General features: G+C 42.2%; 1 protein-coding gene across 2 annotated transcripts in view; it reads right to left on the bottom strand.

Moving 5' to 3' along the window:
* coro1ca (coronin, actin binding protein, 1Ca) overlaps positions 1-26200 on the bottom strand; it is a 210963-nt gene that overhangs the window by 81369 nt on the left and 103394 nt on the right. For both annotated transcript variants that reach the window (XM_084323731.1, XM_084323730.1), the window contains exon 3: positions 4151-4273. In XM_084323731.1, coding sequence (XP_084179857.1) covers positions 4151-4273 — 123 coding nt within the window. The remainder of the gene's footprint in view (positions 1-4150; positions 4274-26200) is intronic.

Genomic DNA, 26200 nt, shown 5'->3' with positions numbered 1-26200 from the left:
TACAGTGGAGCTGTTTGCAGATAGCGAGCAAAAGGATTCTCCGGCGCTGCAGCGGGACCCCATTGGTAACGTTAAGTGCTTTGGTCATTTCACATTCAGCAAGCCCTCAGCTCGAATACGCATTCAATCAATGTTATAAGACATTGATATCAGGAGCTATCTGTAGCTACTGCTAGCCGGCTAGATGACGTTAAGACAACTATTTAGTTCAATCGGACATTTCGTTTTGAACAGTGAATTAACGTCAGCTAACGCGAGCTAACGGAGGTATCAACATGCACTACAAGACTTGCTGGAGCATTTGTTGATATCAGGAGGAGCTACTAGAGTACACACAGACAGTGGAGCTGTTTGCAGATAGCGAGCATTTTGACTTGTTGCGTGGTGGCGATGTCTCGCAGATAATACAAGTACAAGTCTAATTATATAATATATATATTTTATAAAAAAAAAAAAAAAGGAAAAACTTTTTATATAAAATAATTTTTAATTTCTTTTTAATCAAAAACGATCGGTATCGGATCGGTATCGGCCGATATGGCTCACGACGATCGGTGATCGGTATCGGTGGCAAAAAACGTGATCGGGGCATCCCTACTTCTACTCATGTACAATAGAGAGCATCCTGACTGGCAATATCACCTCCTGGTTTGGGAATAGCACCGCACAAGACCGTAGCAGACTACAGAGAGTGGCCCGTTCAGCCGAACGCACAATTGGAGGGGGGCTTCCCACTCTCCAGAACATTTACAACAAGCGGTGCATGGGTAAGGCTAAGAGAATTATCAAAGACTCCAGCCACCCAAACAACTGCCTCTTTGAACTGCTGCGGTCAGACAAGCGATACCGGAGTCTCATGGCAAGCACAGAAAGACTCAGAAGAAGCTTCTATCCCCAGGCCATCAGGATGCTCAACGAACAATAACACTATGTAACAACCATCAAATGCACTCACAGCCCACAGATCCACACGCACACACTCACTTTAAACAAACAACTCACTGCAGCACCCACTTTACACACATTAGAACACCTAAACACACTTTATATTTATTGGTAAAGAATTTGCATACCTCATTACATCTTACTGTAAATTGTACCTAAATTGTACCTCATCCCATTTCTCCTTTGCACTATATAGTATATTGTATATTAGTATATTGTATAGTATATTGTATGGTAACTCAGTTACTTCTACTCTGCATTGAACATTGTACATACTGAACACTTGTGTCTACGTACGCGACTTCTATTTTATACTTGCTATACTTATTTTATTTTATACTTATCTATTTTTGTCTAGCACAGTCTCTGGAGCGTAACAGAAAGAAGCATTTTGTATAAAAGTATTCTGTACTTCTGTATGACAACTAATAAAGAAACTTGAAGAAACTTGAACTTGAATGTTAGGACTAAGATCTTATTTTATTTTCCATCTATACCATTATGTATCCTATCCAATCCCTTTAACTTTTGTCACCATGTTGTGTTATAGTGTCCTCGTTAGGGATGGGTACCGAATTCGGTACTTTTGAGGTACCGAACCGAAACACGTCGGTACTACCGAGTATCGAATCAAGTGAGAAACCGGAAAAAAAACATGTTTTTTTCCCTTTTTTTTTCATGTCAACGTTCACACGCACAATATATGCGTACCTAGGATTTGACTTGATTCAACAACAAAGCAGTCGGAGCAATGACAAGCCGAAAACTATCGAAATTGTAGTTATTTGAAGTTTGGATTTTTTTTTTTACAACTGAGGTAGGTAAATAAAATTTTTTGAGACTAAAGTACCGAAAAAAGGTACCGTTGGGTACCGGTATCGATGTACCGGTACCGGTATCGGTTCAAATGTGAAAGGTACCCATCCCTAGTCCTCGTATATTTTTACTACCACACATGATGTGATGTGTTACGTTCTGTGCAAACCCCAGGAAGAGCAGCTAATAAATTAAAAACTAAGCTAAATATTGAGACAAGTAGTTACAGCACCAGCCTCAAACAAGTCGGTGACCTCAGCCCAATAAAACAGCTCAGTTATTCTCCATTCCTATGACACATATCTGAACCTCAGCATATCCAGAGGGCGAGGCCTGCCCTGCCCCCATCCCTGGGCTACAGAAACCTGGCCTTTCACAACCAAAACATGTACTGTCCTGTCAGTTAGAAGCTAATGTATTAATGTAGTGTGTGTGTGTGTGTTTGTGTGTGTGAGATGTGAGCTAACACCTCGCTGTGTTCTTGTTTGTTTGTTTGTTTGTTTTGTTCAGCGTTAAATTAGTTTGATTAACATTAGATCCATCTAATTGATGTTCGCGTTTCAACATTTAAACATGCTTTGGCAATTATGTACAATCTTACGTCATGCAAATACAACCAATGGGGGACTCTATTAAGTGTGGCTGTCGCCATGTTTAACACATTGTCCGCCATGCATTGTACCCATCTTTGGGCCCAGTCTGCCAGTGCTGTAACCCTATGGAGATGTTTACCTTCTTTGCAGGGCTATAACTTTTTAAATATTATAGCTATATCGACATTACTATGTCCCATTCAACATCGGGTATCTATCGTTCCGGATGTGGGAACGTTATATTTTTTCATTCATACATTGTCGTGTTAATACCGTCGAGAATATAAGTATGTTTTTAAGGTTTTCTGCAGTAATTCCTAAAACGCGAGTTATAGGCCCCGACGCATATGATAGATTATCGATTGGCGTTTCTTTCCTATACACGCTATATTAAAAAATTCAAATGTATATGATCGGTATACATTATGCTTCATCATGCGTGAAGGAAAGGGGGGGCGTTTATAATTCCTTGATCGTCAGTAGCGTCTTTTTTTACTATGGGTTGATACGTTGATCAGATGGATTGCCGTGAAATGAATAAACAATCGGGCTGAAAATAACGTTAGATTACTCTTACCGTTCGCCGATGAGACTGGAGGAAAAATATTCCAATTATTTGACGTCGATCTGCTAGATCCATTTCCCGTTTGTATGACGCAATAAACGCCGAAATCATATTGATTATTGCGTTTCGAAAGCGATCCCAATGCACTCAAGTGTGTATGTACCGAGCGCCACTTCCGGTTTGGCTTGGAGTGTAACTCGCCCAAAATCCACCAGGCGGCGGTATTGAGGCGTTGCAATATTAGACAGGGTCCAGCTGCAGCAGCGAAGGGAGGCTGGATGAATTATGAATGCCATGGCGAAAAAATTAAATATTGATCCCAAAAACTCGTTTCTGGCGCACAACGCATGGCGGGCAATAACGAGTATACTCGTTTTTGGCATCCAATGTGTTAATGTCGTAAAAAAACTTTTCCTTCTATCCCACAACGCAAAGCGTCTAGCATCCTCTTTGGCCATTAGCAGGCATTAGCCCTAACATTTGCTACGAAACAACAGAGCTGCACATATTACAGCTAACACTAGTTAGTGTTGATCAAAGATGGTCCTTGAATAACAGTAGCTAGCATTAGCTGCAACATTTGGTAGCCGAGATTAGGTCTAATTAATATTTATCGCTAATGTTAGTGCTAATGTCTGCTAACAACCAAAGAGGATGTGTGCTTAGCATTGTGGTATAGTTTAGGAGGACTCAGTGGCATCATTAATGGGGGTCGGAGAGAGAGAGAGACAGAGGAGAGAGAGAGAGAATATATTGTATTACACTGCAACATTGCGAAGTAGATGTTTCAGTGAAGGTCTGGCACCGTGGCTACATGGTTAGAGCTCCGGACTCATGATCGAAAGATTACCGATTCGAGCCCCAGTCAAGGCCGCTGTCGGAAAGTGGTGTTGTTGTGCAGCAGGGAGGACTTGGCAGTAACAATGCCCCTGTTACGGTGATTGCAAAGAGTAGGGGGGTTCCCCAACGTTCCCGGTCAAATTCCCAATCAGGTCTCTGACATCACCTAATCATCCCTCCGCCCTTATTTGACTGATATAAATTCCTGTCTTCTAAGCCATTGTGTAATGTGATTTGTGCCAGTGTATGGCAGTCATTGGAGCCTGCTACACAGTGGCGGTGAAGGAGGTATAATGTCCACCCTGTATTGTAACTAAGTGTCTTTAAAATCGCTATATATATAATATATAAATGCAATGATCATCCATTCATTCTGTGACGGCAACCTTACCATGACCGTGCAGTCCTCGGAGCCACTAGCAATGACCTGGTCATTGTGCGGGCACCAGTCGATGTCCAGCACAGGGCCCGTGTGACCACACACTGTGGGGTAGGATTTGTCAATGCGGCCCGTCTGTAAGAGACAAAGATCAACAACACAAAGTAAGAAGCTTAACCCTTTCACTGCCACACTACCAAACGGTTAACCCTTTCACTGCCACACTACAGAAGGTTAACCCTTTACTATCACACTACCGACGGTAACTGTCGGTAGTGTGATAGTAAAGGGTTAACCTTCTGTAGTGTGGCAGTGAAAGGGTTAAGTCTGGTTCTGCTTCGACACACAGTTCATGTAGAGAAACACTACATGAATTAACCTGTATGGAAACACAATTACGTAATCCTCCCAAACTTAAGGAGGAGGACACAAACAAATAAACATCTCGGGAGAGGACAATGATTCGGTCCTCAAGGGAAAGATATTGCTTGTTGCACATAATGAAAAGGTAGGTTAAACATGATGCGATGCTTGACATTCAAGGATGAGAGGGAGACAGGGAGAAAGAGTACCAAGACGTATTACTCAGGTTGAAGAACTGTATTTTTTAACGTCTGTAAAGTTTTACTTAAGGGAAAATCCACCCTCAAAACAGAAAGAACATTGTGGTCCAGTGATTATAGACAACCAGCTCCCTAAGCTGGAGAACAGAGTACCCAAGACTTTGCATCGTCATCAAGAGACACTTTTTTGGAGTTGGTCAGTTGACAATGAATTAGTGGCTGATTTTGTGAGAGCTCATAGGATTGAGCTACTACATTTAATGAGTTTTATTTAAATGTAGTGCTTGGAGCTCTTAATCAAGAATCAAATCGGGTCAGAATCAAATCGGTATGATGCTAGATAGGAAAGTATAACCTGGATTATGTGGCTCAGTGTGGGAAAAGGTCTTTTGATCTTTGTCAGCAAATCCCCGACAATGATGTGACTATTCTGTGATGATCGGAGATCCACAGCAGATAATGAGCGGACTATTCTGTGATGATTGGAGATCCACAGATAATGAGCGGACTATTGACTATTCTGTGATGATTGGAGAATAGATCTACATTTTCAAACGAACAAACAAACAAACTGTAGCCTTGGGCTACTGAAGCACACATGAAGCTGTGTCCAGCCCTCGATAGGAGAGTACCAACTGCCAGCAAATCACTACGCTCGCCCAGTTTTGGGGGGGATATTACGTTTTGTACAGCAGCCTTTCCTGGGTTGTCAACCGAGGAGCAGAAATTATCCTTGTTGACATACTCTCACACAGGCCAGGGGAAGAAAAACAAGGTCTAAGTCCAGAATTAATAATAGTTTTTTCTGTGAATGAAAGATCACAATGTACTCCCTATTTCTATGACCAAGAATATGACTTGCTTCAGTAAAAGTAGGAGAAAAATTACTCAAGTCAAAATGTTGCATTACTTATTTTCTACACAATCTCACACACATCCAAAAACGGTTTTGTACACATTCCTTTAGTTTGACAGTTACTGAGAGTAAAGGAGTTTGAATATGGCCACTGGTGATGTCATCATCGGGGACATTGAATCCTTGTCTTGTGTTAATACCAGCTCAATGAAATGATAAGGCAACAGTCCCTATAAGACAAGGTGCAAACTAGGAGGGAGTTGTGATACGAGTAAGCTGCACAACAACCCAGTGTTGACATGTTATGTGGCGTTAGTGTTGACATGTTATGTGGTGTTAATGGCATGTTATGTGGCATTAGTGTGGACATGTTATGTGGTGTTAATGGCATGTTATGTGGCATTAGTGTCGACATGTTATGTGGTGTTAATGGCATGTTATGTGGCGTTAGTGTCGACATGTGGTGTTAATGGCATGTTATGTGGCGTTAGTGTCGACATGTTATGTGGTGTTAATGGCATGTTATGTGGCGTTAGCGCCGACATGTTATGTGGTGTTAATGGCATGTTATGTGGCGTTAGTGTCGACATGTTATGTGGTGTTAATGGCATGTTATGTGGCGTTAGTGTTGACATGTTATGTGGTGTTAATGGCATGTTATGTGGTGTTAATGGCATGTTATGTGGCGTTAGTGTTGACATGTTATGTGGTGTTAATGGCATGTTATGTGGCATTAGTGTCGACATGTTATGTGGTGTTAATGGCATGTTATGTGGTGTTAGTGTCGACATGTTATGTGGTGTTAATGGCATGGTATGTGGCGTTAGTGTCGACATGTGGTGTTAATGGCATGTTATGTGGCGTTAGTGTCGACATGTTATGTGGTGTTAATGGCATGTTATGTGGCGTTAGTGTCGACATGTTATGTGGTGTTAATGGCATGTTATGTGGCGTTAGTGTCGACATGTTATGTGGTGTTAATGGCATGTTATGTGGCGTTAGCGCCGACATGTTATGTGGTGTTAATGGCATGTTATGTGGCGTTAGTGTTGACATGTTATGTGGTGTTAATGGCATGTTATGTGGCGTTAGTGTCGACATGTTATGTGGTGTTAATGGCATGTTATGTGGCGTTAGTGTCGACATGTTATGTGGTGTTAATGGCATGTTATGTGGCGTTAGTGTCGTCATGCTATGTGGCGTTAGTGTCGACATGTTATGTGGCGTTAATGGCATGTTATGTGGCGTTAGTGTCGACATGTTATGTGGCGTTAATGGCATGTTATGTGGCGTTAGCGTCGACATGTTATGTGGCGTTAATGGCATGTTATGTGGCGTTAGCGTCGACATGTTATGTGGTGTTAATGGCATGTTATGTGGCGTTAGTGTTGACATGCTATGTGGTGTGTCAGTGACTTATACAAGGGAAAAAATTGGGAGGAGCCTAATTCCACAAGTGCTAACCTAGCTAGTAAGTGCTAACCTACATTTTGAAACTAACATTTCTGACAAATAGGCTTATTACATGGCCCGTTAACGCATTACACAGATGAGGAGGACACACAGGGTTAAAACCGCGGGAAAAAAAATAACTTTGTCACTTTATCTTTCCAAAAAAGGAAGACAAAAAAAGGTTTAAAATGTTTCCCTGCGACACAGGGCTGCACAGAGATTAGATGTAGCCACATGATTTAAGGAATGTTATTAGTGGTGATCGTCATCGTTATACAGTGGCTATGATGACATGCCAGCAGATGCTTCGTTTTCGACGACATCCCCTCACTTAAAAATGAAAACCCTGAATCAACCACTAAACTGAAGCCTTTACATAACGCACTTATACAACCCAGGGACCAGATGACCACGAATAAACGTCCCCAGGAATGACTGATAAGACCAGAGAGAGAGAGAGAGAGAGAGAGAGAGAGAGAGAGAGAGAGAGAGAGATCGAGAGACACACACAAAAGGACGAGGACCACCACAAGGCCCGAGAGATGATGTCACCTAGACAGAGCCATGCTGCTGCAGCCCTATTTAAAGCATAATGGCTTCCCTCATAAAAAAAAAATTTCCCTCGCAGCCCGAAGCCGTTCTACTATTAGACCGGGCGCTGTGACAATAACGGCTTCGGATGGACTCGATGCGAGAGCTACATGTCACGGGTAGCGAAGAGTTTTCCTAGGTCTTGGGACTGAATGAAAACAAGACCCCAAGCAAATCACTAATGCTAAGAACAATGGATCAAACTAGCAAAAGAAAGAGCTTAAAAAAAAAAAAAAAAAAAGGCAGGGGGAGCATGGTTTTATGTATAAAAAGGAGTAATTTATAATAATAAAGTAAGGAATACCACTCTTACAAGCTTCCCCTTAGTTACCAAGGGAGGCTGACCGTATGGAGAGATGGAACTAATGAATCGAGTGTAATGATGGAAGTGTGTTGTACGGTTAAACCCGGAGATAAGCTGCAGACGTTGCCCACTAGTCTGAGCCTTGGGGTCCAGACTGCCAGGCCAGGATATGACTCAGTCAGTATGTTGTCCAGGATTTCCAGCTTGCGGCGTCACTTCCCTGCCTGCAAACACGACAAGACGACGCAGGCTGGCAGAGGCCGCTTCAAACGCGCTGCCACCGAGACGGCACAGTGGTGCAGTGGCTAGCGATATAGACCTCCATGTACGTCCTCCGGCTGCGGTGGTTTGAGCATTTATTGTTCCACGCAATGTTTTTGCTCATCTCTCCTCCACACAAGAGCACGGTCAATGAGTCAATGCGTGGCTCAAGGCCAGCAGGCCCAATAGATGGATAGATATTTTCATTTGTCATTGAAACGGAGGGCTAGGGCCTCCACGGGTTGCGTTTGATAGAGCTGGCGGACACTATGGCGTTGTAACTCCGATTAAAGAATCACACAGAGGCGTGCTGCAGTTACTGGTTGTATTTGGGAACAAAAGGTGTGTGTGGTTGTCTACAAGGGAATACAATACAGTATACATTAGTAAACACAATAGTGGCGTACATAAACATGTGGTCTATAGCTACAATAATATCCATTAGTAGTATAGTGCAACTAGTAACTAAGACATTCACTTAACCAGAGTTACTATATATAACCTACATAGCCTATGCATGGAATTACTCCTTCAGTGCATGTAAACAGTATAGGTAGGCGGACTGTAAACCAGGTGTAAGATACATTCAATTCACTAGGGGTAGTGAGTGAGTTATATAGCCTAGGCTAGCTCACGTGCGGCTAAGCTAACCACGCAGCATCACTAGCAGGCAGCATATCATAGCAGGGGGAACCTAGGTTGGCTAACGTGTAGCTAAGCTAACGGCGCAGTGTTTCAATAACAGGGGGAACAACGTCAACAGGAATGGATCAGCGGAGACACACTAAGTACAGAGTAAACCGAATGAACGAACTAGGCAGGACTAAACATAGGTACCGTACTCACGTGTCATTTACGCACACGTTCCTCAAAGGGACAGATCTTACTGCTGCAGCAGCCGCACCATCAGGCAGCAACACAGAGAACAGCTTGTGCACACGTTCGACGGAGAAGCTCTTAAAGGGCCAGTAACGTTATCAGAAGACTAGAGTGCAACACTAGCACATCACGCTGAACGATTACACTGGCATAAATCAATTACCCTTTCCTGTCAACAACAACATATTAAAGAGCTATTACAGAACAAAGGAGTCTTATTAGCAGGGCTTTCCTACAGTCATGGTTGCAATAAACAAGACGACATGGTACAAAAACACCACACAGGCACAAAAGACATTGGCCCAAAACAGCCCAATACATAGACAAACAACAACAACAACAAAACAGACAGAGCTTCAGGTACCTAACCACTGTGGTTAAAAGGAAAAGCTAAGACTTCATCAGGACAATGTTTTTTGGGGCTAGCCTTCCAGATGGAAGCTCGTCAAACTCACTATAAAGGGATCAGAACATTTTTGCTGAGCCTTGTCCCTATTCCATATAATACTACATATATAAAACATGTACAGTACAATCACCCCCATACACGCAGTTACATTTCTGGCCAAGTAAGGCTCCTTGGCCCACAATGGGACTGAACACCTCTGGCAGGTGTCCAGTATAAATGAAACTTTCACAGCAAGAAGACCTGGGTTAACAACCCAACAGGGGCCCCTTTCTGTGTGGAGTTTGCATGTTCTCCTCATGTTTACGCGGGTTTACTCTGGGCATTCCGGTTTCATCCTACACCGAAAGACATGCACACTAGTAGGTACCCTCCTGCCATTGGGGCTGCCCACTGCTCACGAGTGGTTGGATGGGTCAAAAATGAGGAGGAATCATTACCCATCATTTATCTTAGTGCAGACATCACAAAGCGTCCCCGGTGAGATCTTATAGTGACTCAGACCAGAAGAACAGATGTTTTACCTATCGGCCCTTCAGTTCCTCAATGACTCCCGATTAGGGGTGTAACGATGATGCATCGATTAATCGAAATGCATCGATTCTAATGTGACGATTCAACTGCATCGATTTGAAAATGTTAGAATCGATTATAATCTAAATTAATCAAAAACATTTTTTTTTAATTATGTTTTTTTGTGTGTATTGTTTTTATTGACCTATACTGTCCATTCATGCTGAGTGAATCAGTTCCCCCAGCCACATTTGTGTATTCAAAACTTGAGAATTAACTGATAGAAAATGTATAGAAAATGTATTGAATCGAATCGTGGTCAAATGAAGAGATTTCATGATGCATTGAATCGTTGCCTGAATAATCGTAATCGAAATTAATCATTGTGAGGTCGCATCGTTACACCCCTACTCCCGATATTGATATATAAAGACACAGATGGGTGGTTCGGATATAGACCAACTCTACAAGTCACAGTAACAATCAATACAATCCAAATATCACACACTAGCCTGCACCTCATGCAATCACCTGACTAATACAGAGTTGGCCCGCTGTGACACCTACTCCAACTCCAAGCTCAGTGATCAAAGTCCAGGCAGAGAGAGAGAGAGTGTGTGTGTGCGTGTGTGTGTGTGTGTGTGTAAAATCACAAGACTTTGACCAAACCTCACCCCGTCTAGTGAACACACCCAACAATAAAACTCTGGACCTGTGTGTTGGAGAGAGGTCTGATCGTATTCCGATTAATCAAACTGACAATGATTGATTGGCATCACCTGTGATTGGTCCGTTTTAAATTTATATTTTGCAAACCATGAACATCCTTTGGTGGCCCCTGTAGAGTGAGTGTGTTGCATGATTGAATTCCATCCGACACAGAGGACAAAATACTATTTTGCGATGTTTACTGTACTTGACGGATTAACCACCATTCATCAATACATTAGTATCGGACTTGTACTTACCAATTTACTTTTTCCCCAGGACAGTTCAATCATGTATTCATTCATTAGCCTAGATATGTATATATATCTTTAAAAAGGAGTAGTGCATGTTGTTCACAAATATTGACTTAACTGTACTGAGGCAGAACCTGTTAAGCTGTAGGGTCCCCCAATTGGCCTGCTGTTCTCGTCATAAATCGATCAATACAGACCATATTAATTAATGTTGTGTTTCTTTTTCAAATGTAGCCAAGAGTAAAGACCCTAACCCTATCCAAACAGCAGTCAAAGTGTTTTTCAGCACTAAGTTTGTTTACCAATGATTAACAAATTAATTAATTAATTAATTAACGAATTTCTCTGAATAATGTGAATTCTCTGTGCATTGCATCGGGGAAAAAACGCAGGGAAATGACTAACTCCAGATTTAACACTGCCATTTAACACTGAGATTTTGCCTTATCCATAGATGTATGACTTGGCTGTAATAAGGTAATTTATAGGCCTGATATTCTACAGTATATTATATATTCACATGGATTATAATTCAGTACTGTATCTACAAATCCTTCTGTTTAACCATCTTCCCTTTATTCATTTGCTTAGATTTTCTGTACACTTGATCTCAAGAAGGTGCTGAATGAGCTGATACAGGTTAACCCTTTCACTACCAAGTGGTTAACCCTTTCACTGTGGCAATCCAGGTTAACCCTTTCACTGCCACACAACAAATGTGTTAACCCTTTCATAACCACTAGACTGTTAACCCTTTGCTTTCACTAAACCGTCTGTAGTGTGGTAGTGAAAGGTTAACCCCTTCTGTAGTGTGGTAGTGAAAGATAAGATGAGATAAGATATTCCTTTATTGTTCATAGTTAAAGACAGTAGAGGTTGAGTACTTTATTATCTAAAGATGGTAAGTTAGAGTGTTGTGTTTGTTCATAGTTAAAGACAGTAGAGGTTGAGTACTTTATTAGCTAAAGATGGTGAGTTAGTGTTGTGTTCATTCATAGTTAAAAGACAGTAGAGGTTGAGTACTTTATTAGCTAAAGACTGTTGTGTTCATTCATAGTTAAACATTAGAGGTTGAGTAAATATCTAAAGATAAGTTAGATGTCAATGTTTTGGTTTGATTGTTTGTACTAGTAACGTTAATGCTAGTAAAATAGACACAACGTGAGGTAATCACCATCCATTTTAAACCGGTTATTACCTAATGCTAACGTTAGCAGATAGACGCGAGAACGTTAGCAGATAGACACGAGAGCCTAGGTAACGTTAAAGCTTGTAGAATAGACACAATGAGAGGTAACGTTAGCGTTAACGTTAGCGTTAGCAGAATAGACACAACGAGAGTCTTGTTAATGTTGTTATCACAGCGCTCGTTAATGTTGTTATCACAGCGCGGTGTTTCCAATATTATAAATACGGAAACGGAAAGAGCTGTTCTGCGAGGAAGTTACGGAGAGATGTAGAGCGTCAGATAAGGGGGGCGTAATAGCGTAGGGTCACGTGGGGTCAGCGGCCAATCAGAGCAACCCGGAAACGCAACTGCGTTGTAGAAAGCATACACGCAGGCAGCATAGCAGAGTGAAACCTTGTTGGCTGCGTCACAGTCACGAAAGGGGCTACTTAATTAATTAATCCAATCCACTTTATTTATAGAGCACATTTAAAAACAACAAAGTTTACCAAAGTGCTGTACAAGTCCCACAACATAAGATTAAAAAAATATATATATATATATATTATAATTAATATTTTCTTTTCTTTTTTTTCCTCGAAGCTTCGAATTAAAATCGAAGCTCGGCCCCGAAGCTTCGATTGCCAAAAAAAGCTTCGAAGGTCAGCCCTAGTTCCTAGATACCAAGAACATGCAAATTGACCTTGTAGAAGTGGAGAAATCTTCCATTTACTTGGGCATGTACTTTGAGGCAGATTTGAAAATAGGGCTACAGCTTAACAGGTTAAATTGGGTGGCAGTCTGCATAAACAAAATAGTATGCTAATCTGTAGAAGAATCCCAATCCCCAGTGATCAGGATGTGAGGCAAAGAGAAAAGTGAGAGGGTGAGAAGTAATTCAGAAGAGCAAACAGGCCCATGTTGCTACCGTGGTCCGGGACCAGGGGTGTTTACAGAACTCTTTATTTGTGGGCTGTTGGGAGCAGGATGCGAGGGAGGAAGGACAGACTCACAGGCTACCAGGTGTACCTGCACTAAGGACTGGAAGGGAAAACAAACAGAGCAATGAGAGGTCAACATGAGCCAATTCCTTCAAACAAGCAGTCTATTTTTACATCCCAACAGCTAGAGGAGTCTTTTATTTTTACATCTTCAGTTCAGATTCAGACATGACCTAACGGCTACTAGGCTAGAGGTGTCTATTGTTACATCTTCAGACAGGACCTAACACTAGAGATGTCTATTTTTACATCTTCAGACAGGACCTAACACTAGAGATGTTTATTTTTACATCTTCAGACAGGACCTAACACTAGAGATGTCTATTTTTACATCTTCAGACAGGACCTAACACTAGAGATGTCTATTTTTACATCTTCAGACAGGACCTAACACTAGATGGGTCTATTTTTACATTTTTTTTTCTCCTTATTTTTCCAATTTTTCTCCCATCCCAATTTCGTGTTTCCAATTCCTCCCCTGTCTTGAACGTTGCTCGACTATGCCCCCCACTGGTCGGTTGTAGGGAGGATAGAAGCCTTGCATCACGTGTCCCCTCCGGTACACGAGGAGGCAGCCTGTCACATCTTTTCACCTGCCAGCGCGGACTCTCAGTGGCGAGGTGTAATGCATGGGAGGCTCACACTACCCTGGCGCAGCTGAATTTCATATTCTGAATGCATTATTCTACCGATTTAAATCAGCCAACACTCTCAAACTGTTCCTTAAGGATTTGAGTACAACAACTTTCAACTGCATGTTCTCAATCAAACAAAGCTACAAGTTAGCGCGCACACACACACACACACACACACACACACACACACACACACACACACACACACACACACACACACACACACACACACACACACACACACACACACACACACACACACACACACACACACACACACACACACACACACACACACACACACACACACACACACACACACACACACACACACACACACACACACACACACACACACACACACACACACACACACACACACACACACAGCTTCCTGTCGGTCTGGTATTTCCCGCTGACGAAAGCTGTCCTCACAGAGGGCTGGTGGACAGACCCCGTGGAGATTAGGACCATGTGCTCTGTGGGACCTCAGCTCTCCGATTGACAGTCTGCTCGGTACAGCAGGCACACTGAAACATGCTCGATTCTACATTCATTTCAGAATTTATTAAAAGGGATAGTTCAGTTTATTTAAAAAAAAAAAAAAAAAAAAGCCCTATTTCCTACCTACCAATGATGATGTTCATAAGAGTAATTTCTCAGCACAACCACAATCCATGCCGTTCCTCATACTAACTCCGGCTAGTTGGCCACAGTGGTCAATGGGGTCAAGCTCCTGTCAGTACAAGCCGACTGAAGCTCACTGAAATCTACTGTGTGTGCACTGTGGAGAAACTTGCAGTGAGCTTCAGTCAGCTGGGAGCTCGACCCCATCCACTTTGCGATAGTTCGTGGCCAAGTGGCCAGAGTTCGTAGGAACAGCATGGATTGTGCAGAGAAAGGATTCTCCCAAATAGACAACAATAGGGCTAGAGTTCCAAAAAATCTGAACTATCCCTTTAATCCAACAAAAATGTTTCACACGACTTCCGGTATGAGAGCGGAAGGGTAGCACGCATGCGGTGAGGCTCCTGGTCAAAAGAGTGAAAAACGGAGAAATAAAGACCCGAAAAGTGACGAAAAGTGATTAAAAATGAAGATGCAAACGAGAAGGAAGGAGGAGAAAACAATTATGAAGGAAAGAGAAATGGAGGACTCACAGGAAGAGGAGAGTTCGATGGAGCAGAACCCCCGAGGCGAGACCGAGAAGGCGGAGGAAGGGGGAGTTTCGGCTGAGACGGACAAGGGAATGCCAGGATGGGCCGTGCTCATGCAGGCCGGGATATTGGCGACCATAAAATTGAACTCGGACACGATGCAGGCGACCATAAAACTGAACTCGGACACGATAAGAAATGATATTGGGAAGTTACGGGAGGAATTGAGGAAGGAACAGGAGGACTTCAGAGGTGAAATGAATACAGAACTCAAAAGGGTGGATGAGAAGATGGCGGAACAGGACAGAAACGTAACAGAGGTACAGACTAGAACGGCGCAAACGGAGGAATGGAACACAGAGATACACGAGGTGTTAACGTGTGCGATTCAAAAACAAGAACAGATGGAGACAAAGATATCGGACATGGAGGGGAGGTCACGGAGAAATAACATCAGAATATGGGGATTGAAAGAAGGAGTCGAAGGGGAATCGGTGACCCAATATGTGGAAAAGCTTATCAAGGAACAACTGGAGGAGACGGGACTGGAAAAAATGGAGATACAGAGGGCCCACAGGGCGTTGGCTCCGAGACCGAAACCGGACAGACCTCTGAGGGCGGTGATTATTAACTTTGAGATTTGAGATTAAGGAATTGATACTCAGAACCGCGTGGACCAAGAAGATAGAAATCGAGGGGAAAAGACTGTCGTTTGATCACGATTACTCGACAGCGCAGTAATAACACGCAGGTCCTACGCGGGACTGAAGAGAATTCTGAAAGAAAACGGAATGAAATTCCAATCACCCATGACCTCGCTAAGGATTCACTGGAAGGAAGGGACGGTGACGTACGCGACGGCGCGGGAGGCGGCGGAGGAGATGAGGAGACGGGGGATGCAGATGGCGGAGGACGGAGAAGGAAGGGGACAGGAGGGCCAGACTGAGCAGAGATTGGAGAAAGCACGCAGATGGACCAGAGTAGGAGATCGAAACCCGGGAGAGGAGGGAGGAGAGAGGAGAAGGCCGAGGTGAGACGTGACAGACCGAAGGCGGAGACGGACGAGGAGGCCAGAGACGGAGAAGGAGGGGAGAGGAGACGAACGGATGAGTACACGCACAAGAGATTGAAAAAACTATCCAAAGAGAGACAAAATATAAAAACTGAAATAACATACATAAACACACATTCCCAGGTAGAGGCAGGATATAGGAACGAACATAACGTATACATGGACACATAATACACATGCAGATGGAGGAAATAAATGGAAATATAATTAGGTATGATGGACGGAACACAGAACACATCGAAACAAATACATAGACACACGCTGCGAGTAACACAGTTGGAAGGGATTAAGGGGATAAATGGACATCACATAGAAAATAGAGGGGAGGAAAAGAAAGTAAAAAGGGGTACACAGAAGACACCACACACGGGTTTGGGAGGAAGGAGGGACATTGGAACATATGAGCCACATTGAGAGGGACCTAGGAAATGGGGGTCTTTGATCAGAATGAAGGACAGAGCGCTTTTGACCAGGAGCTCGACAGCAATAAAAACAGTAAGAAGGCTGGACAAATATGACGAGCGGTTGGGGGTAAAGGTTTCAAACCCCCAAGCCGTCAGGAGGAGGCCTCTCACTAGGAGAGCAATTACTCCTCACCCACCAGCAGGGGACAGGGGGGGGACACAGGGACCCCCCGAACGCCTTGGGAGCACTTTATGTAAAGTTTATGTTTTTTATTTATGTTAATCATTATATGTATTCGGTGAAGAGAGCGGAGGCTACAACCGGAGGGGGGAATGAATGTGACATGGGGGGGACTGACAGACGAAAGAAGAAGAAAGATGACAATGGTTAAAGGTATAAAAATGATGTCGTTAAACGTTAATGGAATGAATAATACGATAAAGAGGGGCAAAGTGATGTTGAAGTGTAAAAAAAGTGAGATGGAAGTGATTTTTCTGCAGGAGACACATTTGGTAGCACAGGAGCATGAGAAACTGAAGAGATTTGGATATGAAAATGCATACTATAGTTCCTTTAAACGGAACCTGAGGAGAGGAGTAATCACGTTAATCAAAAACAGTCAAATTTGAATTGATCAAGGAAGTAAGAGACAAGGAGGGAAGGTTTGTTCTGGTGAAGGGAATAATGGAGGGTCAAATGATTACGTTAGTGAATGTTTATGCACCCCCAGAGAGTGAGAGGGATTTATATGAGACCATTTTTGATATGATAGTGATGGAACTAGAAGGGATATTGATATGCGCGGGAGATTTTAATGTAGTACTGAATCACGACCTAGACACCACGAGTACTAGAAAAGGACGGGCACCAATCAGTAGATATATGAATATTCAGATGACGGAAATGGGAATTACAGATGTTTGGAGGGGGATGCACGCCATGGACAGGGAATACACACATTACTCACACCCGAGTAGATCCGAACATTCTATGGGACACACTGAAGGTGGTGATAAGGGGGAAATTGATGGAGAAGACAGCAATGCTGAAGAAGGCCAGGACGGAGACATATCACAACCTGATAGGGAAGCTGAAGAAGCTAGAGGGGAGACACCAGATATCAAAAGAACAGGAAACGCTCGGAGAAATCAAAGAAGTAAAGGCCAGGATAAATAGGGAATTATTGACGGAAATAGAAAAGAAAGCGAGGTTCATGAAACAAACATACTATGAAGGGGGACCAAAAGCGACCAGACTGTTGGCTAGGAGAATTAGGACGCAACAGAAGTTGAACACGATACACACAATAAGGGATACAAAGACTAATGAAATATTGAGAGACCCAGCTGAAATAGAGGACATTTAGAGAATACTATGAGAAACTATACACACAGCCAAAAGCAGCGGGAGAAGAGGAAATAGAAGCATATCTGGAGAAGCTAGAGTTACCATCGATAGGGAAAGAACAGAATGAAGAATTAAATAAAATAATTACGGAACGAGAACTGGAAGAGGCAATTAGTAGAGCTAAAAACAACAAATCTCTGGGGAGCGACGGATTCCCATCGGAATTCTACAAGACATTTAGAACGGAATTAGCACCCATGTTAGGGGCGGCGTTCAGACACACGATGGAGGAGGGCAAAATGCCCCCCTCGTGGAAGGAAGCCATAATCACCACGATACCGAAGGAAGGGAAGGATAGAGAATTATGTAGTAGTTTCAGACCTGTGTCCATACTCAACGTGGATTACAAGATGTATACATCGATAATATCAAAGAGATTTGAGACGTTTATGCCAGACATTATAGATGAAGATCAAACTGGATTTATTAAAGGGAGACAGACACAGGACAACGTGAGAAAGACATTACACATAGTAGAGGAGATACAAAAACAAGGTGGTAGCGCGGTACTGATTAGCCTAGATGCAGAAAAAGCATTCGACAGTGTGAGCTGGACATTTTTATATAAAACATTGATGAGGTTCGGACTGAACGGGAGGGCGATGAAGATGATCAAGGTGCTATATCAAGAACCGACAGCGAGGGTTAAGGTGAATGGCAGCCTGACGGATATAATCAGATTAGAGAGGGCTACCAGACAGGGATGTTGTCTCTCACCAACGCTCTTCGCCGTTTTCATAGAACCACTGGCACAACTGATCAGACAGACCGAGGACATTAAGGGAGTAAGGATAAAGGGAACGGAATATAAACTAGGCCTATTTGCGGACGACGTGATAGTATACATGAGGCAACCAGACAAGAGCTTCCCGGCACTGATGGATCTACTGAAGGAATATGGCCACTACTCAGGATACAAACTAAACGTGACAAAGACACAGACCTTAGCATGGAACTATACCCCAACGACGGAAATTAGGGAACAGTACGGGATAAGATGGGACATGGACAAGATTAAATACTTAGGGGTGAACATCACGAGAGGGGTGGGGAAACTGTTTGAGGCGAACTATACACAGATAAATCAGAACATCAAGAGAGACTTAGAGAGATGGACAGTAATGCCCTTGGACTTCAATTCAAGAATAGAGGTCATTAAAATGAACATACTATCAAGGTTACTGTACCTATTCCAGTCACTACCGATACAAATACCACAGAATCAATTCAGGGAGTGGGACAGACTGATATCGAGGTTCATATGGGCGGGGAGAAGACCACGGGTCAGATATAAAACACTACAACTACCAAAGGAAGAGGGAGGGATGGCAGTACCCAGCCTACAAGATTATTACTATGCAGCACAACTGAGAGCAGTGACGTGCTGGTGTAACGACAGATATGAGGCAAGATGGAAAGACATTGAAAAAGAAGGGGAGGGATACAAGGTACAAGCTCTGGTGGGAGATAGGGAACTATTTAAAGAAAAAGAGGGACTATTAGATCCAATCACCAAATGCACCTTGACCATATGGAACAGAGTAGTAAAAACACACAAATTGGAGAAGCAGTCAGGGGTTCTGAGATGGGTAGCACATGACAAGAGATTCAAACCAGGGAGGTTAGACCATGGATTCAGAAGGTGGGAGAGGGGGGGGGGCAACAGCGATATGCAAAATGATAGAGAAGGGGGAAATGCAGACACTACAAAAATTAAAGGAGAAATTTGGACTAGAAAACAGGGACCACTTCAGATATCTACAGGTTAGAGCAGACCTGGGCATTGTACGGCCCGCGGACCGGCCCGGCCCGCAAAAGATTATATGATAAAATAAATAAATAAAATAATTTTTTTTTTATATTATTATTATTATTATTTTTTTAACTTTTTTCTTTTCATGTCAACGTTCACACGCACAATATATGCTTAGGAAACATGCTCAGAAGATGTTGGTTCTCTTTGGATCCACCTACATATGTGAACAGACATTCTCAGTCATGATGTTTACCAAGTCCAGGTACAGATCCTCTCTCACTGATGAACATCTGGCAGCTGTGCTTCGCATCTCAACCTCAGACATACATGCAACCTGACTTTGATGGACTTGTTAAAGCTCAACAGAGACTAGATTTCTAACACTGAATAAAAAAAAAGAACTGAAGAACACTAAAATGTGGAAATATAACAAGTGAAATGGGACACTTGATATTTTTTTTCTTTTTTTTGCACAGTTCTGAAAACATTAAATGTTTAATATAGGCATGTAAAGTAAAAAAGGCTACAAAACTGCTACACTTTTCTTTACACAGTTCAGTGACATGTCTTGTTTATTTTTGCTATAAGATGATGTGATGTCTTTAGAAAGCTAAGAAAATCCTTGTTTCAATAGTATATGAAACTCAAAATGCCCTTTGTTATTAATGTTTCACATTTTGTTTATCATTTTGGAAATAAATTCTATTTGAATAAATTATATTTTTGAAAGCTAACCTCACGTTTTAATTGCCAAATAATAACATACAATCTTACCAGGGGTCAAAACAATGCCATTTACTGCTTTTTATATAGAAATAAAATGTATATTATGCATAATTGAGTTTGGAATTTTGGCCCGGCCCCCCAACATATTTTCAGTTGCTCATTCGGCCCCCTGGGGAAAATAATTGCCCACCCCTGGGTTAGAGACTACTACAACAAAGAAATAAGGGGGGCCAAAGACGAAGAACAGAATGGAATTATCAAGATGATAGTATGGGCATACGAAGGGGGGCAAGGAAGAGTAATATCAGCAATATACCGGGCTATAATGAACAGCAAGGGACACACGACCGATTACATAAGGGAGAAATGGGAGAGAGAACTAGAGATAGAAATAACAGAGAAGGAATGGGGGAACATATGCGAGGTGCAACATTCAACAACAGGATCGAGGATATGGAAAGAGTTTGGATGGAAAAACATAATCAGATTCTTTATAACCCCAGAGCTGAAGGGAAAATATGCACCAACACAAAGAACATGCTGGAGGATGTGTGGGAAGGAGGGGGCAAATCACACGCACATATTCTGGGGATGTCAGAAGCTGAAGGGGTATTGGGAGGGGATAGGGGAGGCAATGAACAGAATATTAGGATACGGGTTACCACAAACAGGACTGGTGCTTTACTTAGGAGACCTGACACACGAGGGAATACAAGGGGGGGACAAATATTTAATAAAGATAATGTTGATAGCGGCCAGAAAAGCAATAACGAGACTGTGGTACAAGGAAGATCCACCAACAATAGCACAATGGGTAGGAATAGTAGAGGAGATACAGGATATGGAGAGGATAACACACATGCTGAGGCTACAGGAGGAGAAATTTGAGGAAAGATGGGGAAAGTGGGAGGATTATAAGGGGAACAAGAACGACATCACAGAGGAAGAAACAAATGCAACACAAGAGGGCGAAGGGTAAAGGAGGAAAGAGGTTCAAGGAGGGTCTCTGAGCCCATGGCACACACTTCACCTTAGTCAGTACTTTTTTATTTTTTTGAGGGTATTCTGATTTTTCTTTATGGTCTATGAAAAGAAATTGAAATGTAAATAAACAATGTAGGGACCGATGTTTACTTTTATTTATTAATTACGTCTTTTTTCACTTGATTTAGGGGTTATTTTCTTATAATTTTGTCTGTCAATTGTAATGTTGTAATGTTGTTGATGTTGATGTTTGTAAGTCAAAATAAAAATGTAAGTTTAAAAAAAAAATTCACACAAAGGAAATCATCAGAAGATCCTAAATGACTACGGGCCGTGGCGTGGACCCCAACAGCACCCCTCTGAACCCGAGCAAGCCAGGCCTTTCGCCACAGTCCGGGGAGGCCGCTGGCCAGCGCTCCCAGAGAGCCAGGCGTTCCTCACATTCCACACCTCGGCCCCAGGCAGCTCTGGTATGGCCGTGACTAATGGGACCAAGGGGGCCGCGGGTCTTTGGTGTCAAATGTAGCACCCTTTGAGGTGTGTTCCATCGTGTCTGTGTGTCCCTGATGCACACAATTAGGAATTCCAGGGTCAAAAAAAGAGACGCACGTGAGCAGCGGATCCCGTCCCCGAGCCGGAGTAAATATTATTTGATAGCGCGGTTATCTACAAGAAGACATGAATGCGGCTTGTGTGGAGTGAGGTCACCGTAACGGTTAAGTGCTGCCAATAAACACCCACAAAACAGAGAGAAAACACCAACAGGCACCACCATGTCAGAATAAAACGGTGCATATTTGAGATGTAGGATCTTGTACACTTGGCAGTATTGTCCATAGCCATCGGCTATGCATAACAACTTTAGGTGTATGAAAGGAACCGTCCTACTCTGGCTTGTTTACTGCACGCTACGACTGGGCGATTCTTGCTAAAATGTGAATCACCTAAAAAAATCAGGCCTAAAAAAAATATTGTTTGGTTCCTGTTGGTTGTCAGTTAACCCTTTCTCTGCCACGCTTATATCCATCCTTATACCGTCCTCTGCCAGCTCTATTTGTCTATGGAGATGTTCCCCTTCTTTGCAGGGCTATAACTTTTTAAATTGTATTGCTAAATTGACATTACTATGGCCCATTCAACATCAAGTATCTATCGTTTAGGATGTAGCAACGTTCTACTTTTTCATTCACACATTCATACTAAACTATGGTCTAAAGCAGTGGTCACCAACCCGTCGATCTTGATCGACTGGTCGATCTTTGAGACTGTCCCTGTAGATCTTTCCATGAAAAAAAAAAAAAAAAATCTTTTTTTAGATCTTACCCTGAGAGTCCACATTACAGTTCTACTTTTGTTTTGATGTGAAAAGTGATGCTGCACTTAGCACTGACTGAGAAAGTACACATACAGTTCTACTTTTGTTTTGATGTGAAAAGTGATGCTGCACTTAGCACTGACTGAGAAAGTACACATACAGTTCTACTTTTGTTTTGATGTGAAAAGTGATGCTGCACTTAGCACTGACTGAGAAAGTACACATACAGTTCTACTTTTGTTTTGATGTGAAAATTATGCTGCACTTAGCACTGACTGAGAAAGTAAACATTACAGTTCTACTTTTGTTTTGATGTGAAAAGTGATGCTGCACTTAGCGCACTGACTGAGAAAGTACACATTACAGTTCTACTTTATAAAATGCTAATTGTAAATATGTTTGTCAATGTTAATAATATGAGAACGTCCACATTACAGTTCTACTTTTGTTTTGATGTGAAAAGTGATGCTGCATAAGATGACTGCACTTAGCACTGACTGAGAAAGTACATAATAGTTCTACTTTGACGTTTTAATGTTGGACCAAAGCATTGCATGTAATTAGAATACAGGCAAATAAAAGTAATTTAGTTTAAAGTACAATCTTGGCTGTCTTTTTCTCTCAACACTTCAATAGGTAGATCTTGCCTTCACCAAAAAAAAAATTATATTGGGCTTAAAAAGGTTGGTGACCACTGGTCTAAAGTAGGGCTGCAACTAATGACTAATTTGGTAGTCGACTAATCTGCCGATTATTTTTTCGATTAGTCGACTAATCGAAAACCAATGTAAACAACAACAAAAAAAATGATTTTTTTTTTTTTTTTTAATGACCTATCTTTGTGAAAGTGGCTTCTCAGCTCTGGTCCAGCTGAAGACAGAGCAGAGGAACAGATTGGACATTGAGCATGACCTCAGAGTTGCTAGTCTACCATCACCCCAGACTTTGAGACTCAGGACCAAACAACAACATCATAACATGATGATCCCATAGCAAATTAAAATTATGACTCATGAAACATTTGAATTTGGATCTTTAAGCCACTTTAAATGAAAATGTATTTGAAGAACAATACAGCAATCACTCATAACAAGATAAATAAATTAAATAATACAAATTAAAGTGGAAGTGTACTTTAAATAACTTTTGTTTGCTGTGTGTGAGAGGAGTCCGTGTGTGTGTGTATGTGTGTGTGTCTTACTCTGATCGCTGTGTGAGTGAGAGGAGTGTGTGTACTGTGTAATTTGTGTGTGTGTCTTACTCTGATCGCTGTGTGAGTGAGAGGTGTGTACTGTGTAATTTGTGTATGTGTGTGTGTCTTACTCTGATCGCTGTGTGTGAGTGAGAGGAGTGTGTATGTGTGTGTGTCTTACTCTGATCGCTGTGTGTGAGTGAGAGGAGTGTGTATGTGTGTGTCTTACTCTGATCGCTGTGTGTGAGTGAGAGGAGTGCGTGTGTAATGTATTGTGTGTCTAGTCTGATCATCATCTCCTGCAGGGGAACAATGTTTTCAATGTCCAAAATGTGCTATGGGATCATCATGTTATGATGTTGTCTGGAACCCTGAGAAGCCACTCTCACAAAGATAGGTAGTGCAAAAAAAAAAAAAAAAAAAATTAAATAATTTTTTTTTTTTTTTTTTTAATGACTAATCGACGCAACAATTTCTCGTCGACGATTTTTTATAATCGACATCGTCGATTATGTCGACTAATCGTTGCAGCCCTAGTCTAAAGTATAAATATGTTTTTATCGTTTTCTGCAGCATTCCATAGAAGGTGAGTTATAGCCACAAATACATAATTAGATCATCAAATGTAGTTTGATACCGATTGACGTCAGATAAAAAATTTCAATTGTACAAGGTCCTACACGTCATGCCTCATCATCTGCTGGTGACCGGAGGGGGGGGGGTTTATAAGTCCGTGGCCGACGTTAAATCATTTATTTAGTATGGGTGATATGTTGATCGGAACAGTGTGTATGTTTAATAATAATCAAACACGCTGAAACTCACCGCAGCTTCCTCTGACCGTTGGGTGATCAGCGTGGAGCAGAAAGATCGCTATTATGGGATGTTGTTATATGCGATCCATTTCCAGGTTGTGTAATACTATATACGTCCAAATCATGTTTATCGAGTTATTGGCAACGGATCGCTATCCAGTGTATCAAGCTGGAGTCCCGCTAGTGATAGCGAGTGGCCGGACGAAATATGGGAGAGCACCACTTCCGGCGCGTCACTTCCGGTTTTGGCGATTCGCCGATCGGCCACCAGATGGCGGTCTTGAACCGTTGGAGAATTGAGAGGAGATCAACAGCAAGTCTCAAGTCTCCGTGGGTGAAATATGATTGCCATGACAGATTTTTGAAATATTGATCTCAAAGACGCTGTAAGACGTCATTGGCAGATTACGCATGGTGAGGAATGACGTCTAAAGTCGTCCTTGGCGATTAAAGGGTTAAGGCCATGGGTAGGTAGGGAATTTATTTTATTAATTTTTTTATAAAAAAAAAATCCCACGGCAACTATGGATTGGACATTTCTTTATTTAATTAAAATGTTCACGACAACATGGATGCATGTACTCTGCCAGCATGTTTAATATTCATAATACTAAAGGTTTGACTAAGATTTTTATGAAACTTTATAAAAGAAAAACTATATATATTAGGGGTGTAACGGTACACAGAAGCCACGGTTCGGTACGTACCTCGGTATTGGGGTCAAGGTTCGGTACGAGTTCGGTACAACAGAAAAAAAATATTTATAATAATTAATATATATATATTTTTTATATTTATGATAATTATTATTATTATTAAATAGAATAATTTCCTATAGGCTTGCCGTGGTAGTCAGTGATACTGGTGTCATTCTGTGTTCAGGCATCCACTTGCCTACTGCCCCTTTAACAACTTATCCTTGCTAATCCTTGCTAAGAGAATTTTACTTCACGACGAGACTGAATACTAGAGAACAGATGACATATTACAACAATGGCAGAGGATTATTTGGATTTAAACACAGTGGAGCTCAGATGATCTTATTTTTTAAATTTGATTGTGCCTGTGAGTCCGGCGGGGGAGAATGTTGATGCGTTTGTTGGCGCGCGTGTGTGTCGGCGACGCGTGTGTGTTTCTTTCCATTGGTTTCATTTGGTTAACGTTATTGGGCGAACAAGAAAACGAAAGAAAACTGTAAAATTGTAATGACGCTGCAGCTGTTCCAATGTATGTGCCTTTCTCCGTGCACTTTCGCCCGCTCTGAAGTCTGACTCGGTGTGCCCGGCCACGCGCGCTGTTCTCCCATGGACCTCGCGAGTGCCTGCATGTGCGACTCGCGTGTTTGCGCTGTGGGGCGTATTACGGCCCTAGCACACAGCACACGAATGAACACGGACGGGCGGGCGGCTGCCGCTTCACTTTCGCTCCCATGTTAACGGACGCTACTGTGCACACTGGCCGCAAGCGGGAGCGTGCCTCGCGGGCGGCAAGCTATCTTTTCCGCTTCAATCGGATTCGAGGCGGCGCGGGAGGCGCGCGCCACGCGATTGATAATTGATTGAACATTTTATTAACAGATTGCAGAATGGGTACAATACAGTACAGCTCTCTTTTTCTCTCTTTATTCTCCCTGCCTTTCTTT

The sequence above is a fragment of the Notolepis coatsorum genome (genome assembly GCF_963971535.1).
Source record: "Notolepis coatsorum genome assembly, chromosome: 10".
Lineage (NCBI taxonomy): Eukaryota > Metazoa > Chordata > Actinopteri > Aulopiformes > Paralepididae > Notolepis > Notolepis coatsorum.
The sequence above is the reverse complement of the archived record's forward strand: the minus strand, read 5'-3'. Positions and strand labels throughout refer to the sequence as shown.